Source organism: Coffea eugenioides, chromosome 1 (assembly GCF_003713205.1).
Source record: "Coffea eugenioides isolate CCC68of chromosome 1, Ceug_1.0, whole genome shotgun sequence".
Classification (NCBI taxonomy): domain Eukaryota; kingdom Viridiplantae; phylum Streptophyta; class Magnoliopsida; order Gentianales; family Rubiaceae; genus Coffea; species Coffea eugenioides.
In genome coordinates, this window is record NC_040035.1 from 37,114,496 (window position 1) to 37,130,207 (window position 15,712).

The 15,712-nt window shown below is 32.6% G+C and overlaps 2 protein-coding genes across 2 annotated transcripts; one reads left to right on the forward strand and one right to left on the reverse strand.

Annotated features, from left to right (window-relative positions):
- Positions 1-215: 215 nt before the first annotated feature.
- On the reverse strand, positions 216-2,332 carry LOC113771687. The gene is made up of 7 exons (XM_027316259.1): positions 2,246-2,332; positions 2,039-2,125; positions 1,670-1,909; positions 1,108-1,269; positions 931-984; positions 696-842; positions 216-593 (listed from the first exon to the last, which is right to left on the reverse strand). Exons 1-7 carry the CDS (start codon positions 2,330-2,332, stop codon positions 216-218), a joined length of 1,155 nt encoding a protein of 384 aa, XP_027172060.1.
- A 2,918-nt stretch (positions 2,333-5,250) lies between these two features.
- LOC113771696 (non-specific lipid-transfer protein 1-like) lies at positions 5,251-5,613 on the forward strand. Its single transcript, XM_027316268.1, has one exon. The coding sequence runs from the start codon at positions 5,251-5,253 to the stop codon at positions 5,611-5,613; it is 363 nt and encodes a 120-aa protein (XP_027172069.1).
- Positions 5,614-15,712: the final 10,099 nt, after the last annotated feature.

Consider the following 15,712-nt stretch of genomic DNA (forward strand, 5'->3'; position numbering starts at 1 on the left):
TCATTTTACCATATATCACCCCTGTTCAATGTTCTGTTCATTTTCATCGGGTCCTTTAGAAGTTCAAGGATTCAACTTGAGCTACTTGAAAAGGAGCTTAAACAATGAAAAAAAAAGGTACTGTTATCTGCATAAAAATAAAAAAGATTTCAGAAAAAATGCTTTGACCGACTAAGAATAAACTAATACAGAATTAGGATTTCTTTGCCTTTTGGTCATGGACAATTAGGATTTCTTCCTGGTCCACCATAGAAAAAGAAATCTCCGGCATCATCATTCTTTGCAAGTAGTATGTTGTAGCAATTCGGCTTTTGAGCTGTAGATGTGATGTCACCAGGAGGGACCAAAGTGTTGGATTGATCAACTACTTGAAGATTCTTGAAGTAACTTGCCCCTCCAGCTTGTTCTTCAGCAAAATGGCCACTGCCCATTTGAGTTGTGGTGTGTTGCCCACCTTGAGCAGTATTTACCACCTCTCCACCCCATTGAATTAGTGAAGCACTGTCTGCGAGGCTTGTAAATAAGGAAGCAGGCCAATAACCAATTACACCGTCATTCCCATATTGTAGCCACCACGCATTTTGCTTTGGATCCTAACAAAATTTTACCATTATATAAGTTTTTCAAATCACAGAAAACATTTGGCTATGTTCTGCATAATATATTGGGATCTTAATCAATTTGTTTGTCATTACCTTAAAGATACATAGGATGATATCATATTGAGCACCATGATAGGTAGAAACAGGTGAAATGGTGGCACCCAATGCAATTGTTGTATTGGTCTGAACAAAGCCAGGGCAGAACAAGTCGTAGCACCCTACGGATTGATAACCATCTCTCTGTTACAATGACCAAATTTTGGTAGCAACTTAGATTCGGGCAAGCATATTGTATAAACAATTGGATTGATGATATTTTGTGACTTACTGTCCAGAAAGTGAAGAGTCTTGTGTTGTTATCTCCATATAGACTTGGACTTACCTATTATATTAACAACTGAAATAAGTAGACAACAAAGTACAAGGCACATGCATGGCCAGATATTTTTATTGTTGAAGAACAAATTGAATTGCTGATTGACTATTTATGATAGGGAAGAAGTACCATCCAACCAGCTTCAACGCTGTTCAGAAATGAATTAGCACCTGCAAGAACCCATATTTGAGCCAAGCTAAATTCACCACTGGTCTGAACTTGGGGTTGCCAAACGTTTATGGTTGCCTTTGCTCCGAAATACACGTTATTTTGGACAGATGCAACTGCATGCTAAAGAATTGCAGAAAAAAGAAAATGAGAAATCGATAAAATAAGTTAAAAATGGGAAAGATTTAAATAAACTCAAAAACCTCAAAAATTACCCTCTTGTAAAAAGAATTTACTTGTACAAAGTTGCCAACACTACATATATATATATATATATATATATATATATAGCTTAAACCTATGTAAACATGTATGTGTGTGTCGCGCGCGAACACAGTATATATAAACCTATGTAAACATGCATGTGTGTTGCTACAAAATTCTAGCAAAAGAGAAAAAAAAGCACTATATGTAGATGTTTCAAGTGATTCTGCCATGCATATCAACACTTAAAAATTTGTACAATAAGTGGTCAAGTTTAGTGCCATTATCTACACAAGAAATTTCCAATTGTTTATGGTACCTCGTGAGTAGAAGGGTCATCAAGCTGGCCATGGGAAAAGCTTTTGTGCTTCTTCTTTGCATATCTCTTGAAATTTCTTGCTTTCTGGTTCCTTGTAATAGGAATAGTTCCTTCAGGGCATTCCCCACTCAGCTGCCATAACTGAGCAAATGGTTTTTCATCCTCTTGGCCATGAGCATTGGTTTTGAACAGTTCACCCTCACCAATTGGTCCTTTCTGAGGGTGCAAACTAGGCCTCATCTGCAATGTGCAAAAATACATAAAATTTTTATTTTTCATTACTTACACAATTATGTGTACAAATTTGAATATACACATGCACTTGTAGAGATTTTTCCCCTTGCTTTTGGGTGGGATAGAAAGTCTCACCAAAATGGTATGATTTTTGAGCAAAGGATGATCAAACGCTGGTTGATGATAAATGTTGATACAATCAATAATATCACCATCAGGGCTCTGCCATTTAAAACAATCATGCACCAGTTAGTCATGTACGCGAGTCCTAAAAGTGTGGACGGCATACTTTACTTTTCAATTAGTAACGTAAGAAAGTAGAGCAAAACTAGCAGGAATAACCTTGATGGACTTGACAGGGATCTTGTTTGAACGGCTTAACGTTTTCCTGAACTGAATCTTCTTGCTGGAGGCATCACATAAATTCATCATGTATAATAAAACGAAGAAATAAATTCGCTTCATTTTCTTCTCACTTCTAAAATACCAATGCAAAATTGATTCACAGGTTGGTGGTATGTATTTGATTTCATTACAAGGTGAATTTATAAGCTTTTAAAGTATTTAATTTGTTGGATTGTCGCTCAATCAGAAAAATTAATGTGTATACAATTTATGTCTGAAATATATGACTCAAAAATAGAAATTTCTATATTATTATTTAGTAGTGTTTTAGTCAAGTTATGATTTTAGTAATGACTCAAAATAGAAATTTCTATATTTTTATTTTGTAGTCTTTTATTCAAGTTATGATTTTAGTAATTTTATTTGAGTCCTGTTATGGTAGTTTTATTACGTAGGAATTAGTATTTTATTAGAAAATTCTTGTAGTTGTAAGACTTATATTTTTTGTGGAATTTTTTGGGTTTACAATTACTATTTAGTTTCTCATTTGGTATACAAATCAATTGTATAGATATACCATGTTGTTTTTGAACTATGCTCTTTGCACCTTTAGATATAACTATTATCTTATGTTAAGACATAAAAGATCCATTTCTACGTACAATAAAGAAATATATTTTGAATTGATAACTTAATCCGTTGGACCGTTGTTCAATTGTAGTAATTCCATCAAAATATGTACAATTTTCTATTTATTATTTTCCTCACTATGGTAAGACATTTCTTATTCTACTTTCATATCTCGACTTTTACTTTCTTTCTAAAGTAAATAGGTCCTAAGGCCTTGTCCTTTTTTAATTACGTATCTTTGACTTTATGTAATGTAAAAGCAGATTTTTGGTTTCTAATTTGTTATAAATTTCAATTGCATAGATATCCCATGTTGTATATGGACTATGTTCTTTGCACCTTTAGAGAAAATGAATAATACTTCAATGGAACTTTTTGCCAGATATCATCTTTGTTCATTCGTTTATTCTTTTTCATCTGTGCAGATGAAAGTTAATTAACCAATTTGAGTTACTATACATGGAACTTAAACAATTAATCAAAAGATGCAGCTCTTTTAATTTATACATCAAAACAAGAATTCAAAACATGTTTGGACAGCCAAAGGATAAATAAATATATAGCTAATAAATTGAAATACTAAAACTTATCATAAAATTTTTTCAAATAAACAAAGATTATAATGGGGTGAGACATAATGGATTTTACAATGGTTGCTTAATAGAAAACCTTTGAGCAAGCAATGACGGAGCCAAGGGGGGCAGAGGGGGGCCATGGCCCCCCCTAAGTTTTGAGAATTTTAATTCATAATATGTAAATATGTGTGTAAAATAAAATTGGCCCCCCCTAAATTTTTTCAATTTTAGTTTATATTATGAGAGTTGATATATATATATATATATATATATATATATATGAATTAGTCATCTTTGAATGGAATTTCAATTTTGGCCCCCCCAAAAAAAAAATCCTGGCTCCGTCACTGTGAGCAAGACATATGAGAGGCCAGTATACTACATAGCCACAATGACATCTCCAGATAACAATGGATTCGTTCCTCAAGAAAATTCAGACAGCCAAAAAAGTCATAGTACCCATCAAAAGTGGAAATAAAGTTAAAAGAATGAATAAGATAACATTTGAATTTCATAAATGAATGCAGCATGTTAGGTTGCAACGTGATCTAAAAAAAAAATTATCTTGGTTCCCTTGCAAAGATGGAAAAAAATTTTCTCTCCAAGAAAGAAATTTTCAATTTGATTGCACTGTGTTACTGGACTGTATTGCTCCAATAATCTCTCGATAAATATAAAAAATTTGTTTGGAAAGTTGAAAAATCAAATCGTCATATGACCGGATTTGTAGAAAAAAAAAATGGTTAATGGAACAAAAACTGAACAACTTAGGAATTTATTTTACCAGATTCGATTTTTAAGTCCAGAAGAAAGAAGATCTACATCTGGTTAAATGCTTGAAGAGATTGGTTGTTGGTTTACAGATTCATTATTTTTAGTGTATAGGGTTATTATCACTTTACCCCCTTAACGTTTGATATAACTATTAATTTCTCCCTTAACGTTATCTTTTAGTCACTTTACCCCCAAAACTAACGGTCAAACTTAACAGAGTTTGTTAATTAAAGTAAAAAGACAAATTTAGCCCTTAAAGTTATTATCACTTTACCCCCATAAACTATAGTTTCATTGTCAATTTACCCCATAGAGTTATTTTTTAGACAATTTATCTCACTATTAAACTAACTTAGCAAGTTAAAAAACCTTAGAAGAAAGTACCCTCCTCTTTCTATAATAAAAATAATAAAAAATTTAGAGTGGCTCTTCTCCTCTTTAGTATCAAGAAAAAAAGTCAAAGTATTAATTTTTTTCTTCTTGACAATCTTATTAGTAAATAATGTTAGGAATTAAAGCGATTATATCACTATAATTTAAAGGAATAAAGTAATAATAACAATATAGTAATGCTATAGAATAAAAGGGTATTTTTGTCCAAAATTTTTTAACATGTTGAGTTGAATTACTAATGGGGGTGAAGTGACTAAAAGATAACGTTAGGAAGTAAACTGATAGTAGTAATATAGTTGAAGGGGGTAAAGTGATAACAACCCTAGTGTATATTAATTGTAACTTTCTTTACCATTGATACTAACTCCTAGACCTTTTAGAGTTCGATGCCATGCACCTGGTTGACTTGTTCTTCTTAATTTTCAAAATCTTAAAATTCTTGTAAATAGACTTGTATGATTTTTACAATCTGCACTGTGGTATAAAAGGAAACAATTTTTACCCCAACGCATCACATTCTATTGGCTAATCACCTCTATAAATTGTATTCAAACTGCTGAAAAAATCCAGGTCCAGAAGAAAAGATCAATTTCTTTCTTCACCATTCTTACTTTGAAGGCAAACTCAAGTATGGCTAATTCATCAGGACTCCTCAAACTAGGGACTCTTGTAATGTTCGTATCCATGCTTATCATGAGTTTCTCCCATGGAGGGCAAGCACAAATCTCCTGTGACACTGTTGACAACGACCTGCTTCCATGCCTTAGCTTCGTCCTGATTGGAGGAAAAGTTGCACCTGCTTGCTGCAGTGGGATTCAGACTCTACTCAGCCTGGCTAAGACTAAAACTGATCGCCAGAGTGTTTGTTCTTGCTTGAAATCTGTTGCTCAGAGTGCTACTGATGGTCAGCTCAAGAATGCTGCACAAATCCCTCATCTCTGTGGTGTTAATCTCCCATACAACATTTCTCGCAACATCGACTGCACAAAGTAATGTTCTATCTTGCACACTCTTTAATCTCTATAATTTTCATTATAATCACTAGTGCTCTAGGCATACAATTCTACTGTAATGAAATTTTCGGAAAAAAAAAAACTTTTAATTGAACAAGATGACGAAAAAAACATAAAGAAGAAACTACAAAAAAGTGCTTCATAAGGTTTTTATATATTGTACAGATTTCGACATCAGAGTTTACAGGTTTGAGTGCATGAAAATAGAAAAGCCAAAAAAGAAAATGGTTATAGTCTTCATAAATGAATGCAGCGGCAAAAATTATCACGTATAAATCATTCAATAATCAATACAATTTAAACATGATCTTTACAATTTGGTGGGGGAAACTGACGATCTTTCAAGTGGTACTTATTTGAAAACTTTCTAAAGTCTTAGGGGGACGACTGCAGCCCTTCCTAGTTATCTCGTTGAATGCTTCTTGAGGAGGATTGATTTGTATATTGAGTTTTACAATGTTTTCTAATTAAATACATAATGTGCCTAACTGCAAAATTGCATTGCAGGGTGGGGTGAAGTGAGCTTGACGGACAATTGAGATGCGTTGCATCGCTTTGCAATCTTGAATGGATTGTAAAAATTTATCAAATGCCTAATCCAGGATGTCCAGTATCATTATTAATACCAGTGAAGGAATATGCTAAATGTTATGTATTATGTTATCTCAAACATATATGTATGAATTCATATATATATATATATATATGGAAAGTTACTCATCACTTAACATAATATTGTTCACTTATTCATTATGGGAAATATTCACATTTATGATATGTCTATATATGCCATATTTTCTGGAGACCCTTGGCTTGTTCATGGGGATGATATAGCCAAGAAAGGATAAAAAGACAATATACAGCTTAGATTTGCCAATAAATTGTTCACACATTTGAGTAATTGGAATCCCAAATTAAGACTCAGTTCATCTACATCATTGATCCTAGGTTTTGGGGGTGGATTTTGTGCCTATAAAAGGCTCCAAAATGCAAGAAAGGACAACAAGAGAGCATGGGGCGGCGGAGAGATCAAAGGAAAAAAAAAACAGCAAAAAAGGAGAGAAAATTAAGGGAGGAAAAAAAAGTGCAGAAAATTATGATGAGAAACTTGAGAGCTGTCAAATTTTCTACCAAAATTCGACCCGAGTCTAAGTCTTTTAGGCATTCTTTTGTCATTTGCACTATCTACACTTGTAGTAGTGTAACCTTTGTTAAGAAAAATTCTCCAAAAAACATCTCCAGTACCCCCAAATTTCAGCTCCAAGTCCGCCCTAAAACTTTTGCTTAATTACACTATGGCCCAAAATCTAGGAAATTAATCAATTTTGCCCCCTCCTAACTTTAATCATCTTTTTCATATTTTAAGTGGTTTATTGGGTAGGTTATTTCTGTGATTTGGGGTGTAATTAAACCTTAATTTGTTTTAGTTGATTTATTATCTTGTTGGGTTTTGGTAAAATAGTTAGTCATTTGGGTTATGGTTTGATTTGGTTGGATTTTGGTAGAAAAATCTGGTTCATTTTTGGGTTTTGGCTTGGGCTTAGGAGGTAAAAGCCAATCCTTTTTGGTTGGTTTTGTTTGGGTAAGATTATGGATTGGCCTGTGCATTTTCCTTGAACTTTTCGCTGGGCTTGGAAGGATTTGGCCCGAAAAATAAGAGAAATGGCCCAGAGGCCTGTTTGCTCAAGTAATCAGGTAACGCAAATTGCAAGTTAGTCCCTATACTTTCTAGTAATTATATTATGGCTCTAAAAACTTTAGTTTTCTTTCAATTAGGTCCCTAATTTAATTACACCTTGGTCTCTAAACTTTATTTTTTAATTGTGACCCCCTAATTTTTATAATAATTATAATTTGATAATAAAAATTTCTTAATTTTTGTAAATAGGTCCCTAATAGTTTTGATTTCTTAAATAAAAGTTACTTTGCTTCTTTAATTGCTAGATTGCATGATTATTTCCATTTATTTACAATTAAATTAGTGCCTTGATCATTTTGTTGATTTTGAAACATAAGTAGGACAAATTTCACCCCCACATAACCACCACTTCAAGGGAGGTAACCTTTTTTTATTATTTTAAATTCTTTTATGTGCTTCACTGTGTTTTTTTTAATGTGTAATTGTATGTTTTGAGTACTTTTTTTTCCTTTAATTATTCATTTTTATTTATTTTAAGTTTCATTTGTTTTATCTAATTTTGATGATCATTTGAGAGGTTTTAAAATGCTAAGTTGTAATAGATAGGTGCTCAAGACATGTGTTTAACTAGCTTATGTAATAGATAGGTTTTAATTTTTGTTAAAAATGTATTTAGTTAGATAAATGTAATTGTTAGGTTATTATTTTTAAAATTCCCCCTTAGATTGTAGTTAGGGTCCTGAATATAATAGTTAAGCTCTTATTTGCGTTTATTTGCTTGGGTGCTTGCATGCTTGTGTGCTTATGTGTTTACTCACTTTCATTAGGGTTTTGTATCTAGAAATTATGCTTATGTGTTATGTGTTCTATGTACATTATATGTTTACTTGCTTTAATTATGTTTTATATGATTTACTCAATTATAATAAATGCATGACGTCACCACACTAGTCCTACGCTAGTTCTGGCCATTCTCCCCGATTTTTCACTAGTCCAACGCTAGTGAAAAATTGTAGAAATGGGTTAGTCAAATGCTAAACCCTTTAGACCGTCCACGTACTAGAATCACATACTTGCGTGACAATCACTACATTGCATGCATATTTTCTACTTTTAGGATCTTTACCATTTTGCATGATATTTCCTCTATATGTATACCCCTTACCCCTATGTGTGCAAAGCATGATATTTAGACTTGTATTCCATTTAGGGAATTAGATATAGATTAGTTCATTTGCTTGACTAGGATAGGGGAGTACCCTTCAAATATGGGAAATGTACGAGTATGGTTTCTTAACCTTAGCAAACTCGTATCTCCTCTATAAAAAGGAAAATTGAATCACGAATCTTAATCCCCCGTACCCGTTATGTTGCATGCCTCTTTTTAGGTCACATATATTTATATATTATAATTTTTTCTTTTCTTCGAGTTTCACTGTTTGCATATTCGTGACCTTTTCTAAGAATCATTTTTGGCATCACATTTAATGTGATTTGCACCGATTAAACTTTGAAAAGATATTTCGACCATTCCGATATCCATTAGGTCTAGGTTTGCATCCATAAAGTAACATCTAAATGTGATAAGTTTTATAGGTTAAATTAAGAAAATTTTCGACTAAATCACGCAATTGGCCTTGGTTAGGTTGAAAGGGTGTCTTGGATTTTATCCTTGTCTTCCCTTTCTTCAACTGTGACTCCCGAGCCCTTTTCTCTTGTGTTTTGAAAACTTGGAATCGTCTAAAAGGGTTTTTTCTATTTTTTATTTAAAAATTCATTTTTAGGTGACTTGGTACATCTTAACTTAATACCAAGTGGCGACTCCTATTTTTCTTAAAAACCCTTTTTAGAGTATTATATTAGACCAAAATCGTCGCACTTTTTAAGTCCCATTTTAGATCCTTTTTCTTTTGTTTATTCTCTAAAATAAGAAACTCATTTTTCAAATCAATTCATTTTCTAACACCCTAAATACGCTTGGATTTTATTTTTTCCAAAAAAAAGGGGCACGACAGTAGTTATTAGGATCTTGGTGATTTGAGAATCTAAATTTTGGAGTGGGAAAACATATCCGTTGATCTGAAAATCCATGAGATCTTATTCGATCTGTTTTGAGAAATAGAGTATCTAATCCGTATTATATGACCGAGTAAGAGGATCATGTATCCACATATATGTGGGATGGTTTAGAATCAGAAGTGATAAGAATATATTTTATGTATTTTTTTAGTGTGTTTTATTAGTTAATTTTGGTTTGATTATTTAGTTTTGTAAGTAAAATAACTAAGGTTTTGGTAAAAAACTACATTTTATGTTAAAGTAGCTAAACATTGCATTTTATGGATTTTTATGGTAAAAACTTCATATTTTGTAGGTTTAATGATTCAATCATCAAATGAAGGGCATTGAAAAGATATTTGGATGATTGAAGATGGATTAAAGTGGTGAAAATAAAATATGAAGTGTAAAAGGAGAAATGCAATTTGGATCAAGAAAAGTCAGCTTTAACAACTCTGCCACGTTTTGGTATTTTAACTATATCTGGAGCTACACAGATTGGATTGAGGTGATTTTTATACCATTTTGAAGCTAAGAAATAGATCTAAATTCGGTATGAAGACATCAGAATCCAATTCAGCCAATTACTCAGTCAAAAAGTCGAAATACCAAAATTCAACACTGCTGTCCAAAGTTGAAAACAGGGGTTTGACCAGGTGTTAGTATTTCGGTCATATCTCAGTCTACAAAGCTCCGATTTGGATGATTTTTGAAGCAATGCAAAGCTAATTCAAAGGACTAAAACTTTTGTGTTTTACACAAAAGTTAGTTCGGCCTCAATCATAGAGAAAATTGTAGTTGAAGTGAAGCCAAAACACAGAATTGAAAACGCAAGTTAAAAACACGCGACTCCAAGCCGCATTTTGTGTAGGCGCGTTTTGAAGCCGAAATTCTGCAATTTGCTCAGCCATTTCTCTTGTGTTCAGACTACTTTCCAGCTATAAGTTACAAGGGAATTCGGTGCACATGCTTCAGAAGACAAAAGGGCAAGAAAGGTGGCTTATTTTCAAGTCAAAAACATTTGTTATTGACTATCTTAACAATTTCAGATTTGGAAATCAAGTGTGGAAAGTTTGACCAGTGAAAAATGAGCTTTGGAGTAGTTTATATGCAGAGACATTTGGGAGGTTTGAGATGATCATACGGGAGAAGCTTGGAGTATGCAAAAATGTAGCTTTTCCATTCTCTTAGTGTTAGATTAGTTTAGTATAGAATAGTAATTCATCCTTCTTGTTTATTAGCTAGGCAAAGATGAAGAAGGAGATGAAGAAGGCAAGGAAAGAGCTCATGTGACAAGGGTTATTTTTTCTTTCCAACTCTTTATCTTTTGTACTTGATTCTAAGTTTAGTTAATAGACAAGTTATGGATTTATATGTTATTATGTGTTTCTAAAGTTTATGCCTTGGGTTTGGTTGAACTTTCTATAATTGTTAGTGTTTATTATTTGGTTATTTGATTGCTATGATTTGAGCAAATTATTTAGCACTTTGGCTCTTTAAATCATGATTAATCTGGTACCATTGATTGTTGAGATTTAACACTAGTTCAAGAAGTGCTAAACATAGGGAGTACACTCACGAAAGTAGAGGTACACCTATGTGGTTTTTAGTGATTCATTTCATGTAATTTCACTGAAAAAATGAACTTGTAGCTAATTTCATAACCATGAGAATATGTATGGATTAGTTATAAGTATAATTGATTCACTACAAAAGTAGGATTCAAATGCATAAGGAAATTACAACATAACTAGCCTAGATGTAGTGCTCAATGATCCAAAAATGGCAATTGCATAAGTAGTTAGGGATACCATAACTTAAGGAGTTTTTATTTGTTATTTTGTATAATTTCAGTAGGTTAAATTTGTTATAATTCATTGATAGTCTAAATAATAGAGAAGCTTTAGTAATACCGGTAATTGTTCACTCTTCCCTGTGGGATCGACCCGATAGATACCCTAAACTACCAGTTGACCTGTATACTTGCAGTGAACGGGTGTAATTTCGGATTTTTTAACTTGTACGTATGTAAAATACCCGTCAAGTTTTTGGCGCCGTTGCCGGGAAAGATTTGGCAATATCGGTGTGAAAAATAACTTTATTAGTTTAGACATTTTATTAGTTATAGTGTGAATGTTATTTTATGTTATTTTAGTGTTTTTTGTGTGTATGTATTTCATCACCTATTCTTCTTACTAATTTTGCTCTTAAGTTGTTTAAAAGTAATTTTAGGTAATGAGAAGGGTAGGTCAATTTGGAGGACAATGCTTGAGAAGTGGAAGATTGGCAAGGGATGGTTATCAAGTGCAAAACTCCTTCAATAGAGGTAACCAAGAAATTACTGGAGGTATGTCTTATGAAGATGGGTTGAAGTGTTTAAAGGAAAATTTTGATATAATCATGTTACAAGTTTAAATGGACACAATTATGCATGAAATTGAGCAAGGGAGGAATGTTAATGCTTTTAATTCTTATCATGTGATTTGTGACTTGTGTGGAGATTATCATGATACTAATACATGTATGCAAGCACAAAATGTGGATTATTATGATGAATTAGAGCATTACAATCCTTGTTTTGATCAATATAGTGCTAAGTGGAGCAATTCTCCTGCTTATGGTTGGGATAATCAATGTACTTATAGTAATTCTTCATATTTTTATGATTACCAACCTGAATGTGTCCAATATGAATCAAAACCATCTTGGGAGTTGGCAATAGAAAGAGTAGCTAATGATTTTAAACCATCTTGGGAGTTAGCTTTAGAAAAATTAGCTAATGTGACTTCTGACCGTTTTGATAGGATTGAAGAAAGAATAGATGAATTAACTTCTCACTTTGGTAGAATAAATGAGCAATTGAATGCATTGTGTGAGATTATTTCTTCTAATAAATTGCAAAATGATCCTAGCATGAATGGTAGGAATGTTGTATGTGAAAATGGATTGCATTTTGATGAAAATGATGAATCTCAATTGTGTTTTAATGAGCAAATATCCATTTCACATGATAATATCTTTGGAACTAATCTTGAATCTCAAGAGGTGAGTTTTAATGACTCATTTTTCACCCCTCTTGAGGAGTGCATGGAAGGTATAGGTTCTAAGGGTATTGCTGCCTAAGATACTCTCATGGCATTCCCTTTAGTAAGTTCTCAAGTGTTGCATTTTCAAGGTAATATTTATGAAACACTTGGAATAGGTAAGTCACTTCCATCTCTTATATCATTAGAACATGTGACTTTTACTATAAAGTCACCTTTTAATGATCCACCACAACCTAAAATGGTGGATTATTCTTTAACCAAGCCTCCTTGAAAAATGAGGTTCAATAGTCGAGCTAACGACTATAAATAAAAGCGCTTATTGGGAGGCAGCCCAATGTTTTGGCTATTTATGTTATTTTGGTGTGATTTTATGTTTAAAGTATGTGTTTGAGTTATTTCGTTATTTTTCATTTATAGGTATTGGAAATGAAAGCAAAAGTGACCAAATGAGGTGAAAAAGGCAAAATTTGATCAAGGAACTCAACTCCTCGATTTGAGTAATTGTTGTTTTTGATTCATTAGAAGGGCTTAAAATGCATGTTTTGATCATTTTACATGTGCATGCATTGAGAATTTTAGCAAACAAATGATCTATGATGCATTTTGGGAAATTGGGGTATCATTTGTAATTATTCAAAAGTTGAATTTCTGCTAAATTTCACAGCAGAAAACGCGTTTTTCTATAAAACGTACCAGTGAATTGCGTTTTCATACAATCGCGTTTTCAATTCTGCGCCCATACTGAAGAAAACGCGCCTTCAAAACGCGACATGAAGTCGTGTTTTCTACCAAGTCGTGTTTTCCAGCTTGTTCAGAAACCATAAACGCGCCTTCCAATACGCGACTTGGAGTCGCGTTTTCTCACGTAGTCACGTTTTCAATGCTGCAAATTTTGTGAAGAAACGCGACTTCACAAAACGCAGCTTGATGGCGCATTTTGATGAGTCGCGTTTTCTGAGCATTTTTTTTTTAAAATGCAGCTTCCTTGATTCTCTTTTTCTTCTTTTCCTCATATATTTTCTTGTACCTTGAGTTGCTTATTGTGTATTTTTTTATAGGTACATCACGAAAACAAGGGCTTGAAGTTACGGATCCCCATTTTGTTTTCTTAAGCCTTTGTTATCATTTTGTTTCTCATTTTCCATTTTTAGGTTTATATCACTAATGGTTACCAAATGGAACTCATGAAGCGATGAAGACAGACGAACAACGTACCTTGAAGCTTCATATTCAATCATATCATGGGGGAGTATTACTTTCTTTATCTTGATTTTCCTTTTTACACATTGAGGACAATGTGTATGTTAAGTGTGGGGGAGAATTGAGATTATATACATTGTATGTGATTGACTTATTAGTTGCAAATATTGGACTTGTGTTAAAATTCAAAATTTTTCTAAAATCTTGTCCAAAATTGCAAACTTGCCCAAAATTTTTTTAAATTTTTTCGATTTTATCCAAGAGGTAACAAGTTCCATACCATTAGTAGTTCAAACTCCTTCTACATTTGAGATAAATATATGTGGTTTAAGCACTTCTTTTCTCATTTAACTTGAAAATGACTATTATGTGATTATAATTTTTGCATTTGTAAGAAAGTATATCTTTTAAAGTGGAGAAAATTATGCCTATATTTTTTTGCATATTTGATGAAATTTCTTCGCTTTATTTGATTTTATAAGTTAAGTGATAAATATGGTCAATAATTGCAATACTCTTCTCATGATTATGCTTTCGAGGGAATGTTATTATCTTTACTTTAAAAAAAATAAAAAAAAATGAAAAAATGAAAAAAAATGACGAGAAAAAAGAAAAAGACAAAAATACAATAAGATTTGTTCTACTCCAATGATTCTTGTACTTAGTAACCGGGTGTCTTCATCTAAAAATGTCGACTTTCGCGTAAAACGGTACTTGAATTAAGAGTATGCAAAGCAACTTGAGTATGTGAAGTGTTGAGTAACCGGTGATCTTCATCTAAAAATGTCGATCCTCGCGTAAAAAAGATACTTTCACAACTTAAGTAATATTTAGCTATATTATATAAATAAATCCCTCTTTAAGTTAAATAAGAAGATGATCATGGGTTTAGGAAGCATTTTATTGATCATATGAGTTACTTGCTTGTGAAATTGAGTAAGAATGAGAAATTGAATTAAACTTGTTATAATTATGGTATAATTGACTCTCCTTTACTTGATATTATGAGTACTTGAGGTTATTGAATGATTGCATAGTAGTTATTTACTTTGTTTTGAGGAAATGAAGTTGAAATGCTACATATGTTTATTTTCAAATTTTGGATCATTGTTGGTTTGTATTTCTTATTGCTTGAGGACAAGCAATGGTTCAAGTGTGGGGGTATTTGATAAGAATATATTTTACGTATTTTTTTAGTGTGTTTTATTAGTTAATTTTGGTTTGATTATTTAGTTTTGTAAGTAAAATAACTAAGGTTTTGGTAAAAAACTACATTTTATGTTAAAGTAGCTAAACATTGCATTTTATGGATTTTTATGGTAAAAACTTCATATTTTGTAGGTTTAATGATTCAATCATCCAATGAAGGGCATTGAAAAGATATTTGGATGATTGAAAATGGATTAAAGTGGTGAAAATAAAATATGAAGTGTAAAAGGAGAAATGCAATTTGGATCAAGAAAAGTCAGCTTTGACAACTCTGACACGTTTTGGTATTTCAACTATATCTGCAGCTACACAAATTGGATTGAAGTGATCTTTATACCATTTTGAAACTAAAAAATAGATCTAAATTCGGTATGAAGACATCAGAATCCAATTCAGCCGATTACTCAGTCAAAAAGTCGAAATACCAAAATTCAACACTGCTGTCCAAAGTTGAAAACAGGGGTTTGACCAGGTATTAGTATTTCGGTCATATCTCAGTCTACAAAGCTCCGATTTGGATGATTTTTGAAGCATTGCAAAGCTAATTCAAAGGGCTAAAACTTTTGTGTTTTGCACAAAAGCTAGTTCGGCCTCAATCATAGAGAAAATTGCAGTTGAAGTGAAGCCAAAAACACAGAATTGAAAACGCGAGTTAAAAACACGCGACTCCAAGCCGCGTTTTGAAGCCAAAATTCTGCAATTTGCTTAGCCATTTCTCTTGTGTTCAGACTACTTTCCAGGTATAAGTTGCAAGGGAATTCGGTGCACATGCTTCAGAAGACAAAAGGGCAAGAAAGGTGGCTTATTTTCAAGTCAAAAACATTTGTTATTGACTATCTTAACAATTTCAGATTTGGAAATCAAGTGTGGAAAGTTTGACCAGTGAAAAATGAGCTTTGGAGTAGTTTATATGCAGAGACATTTGG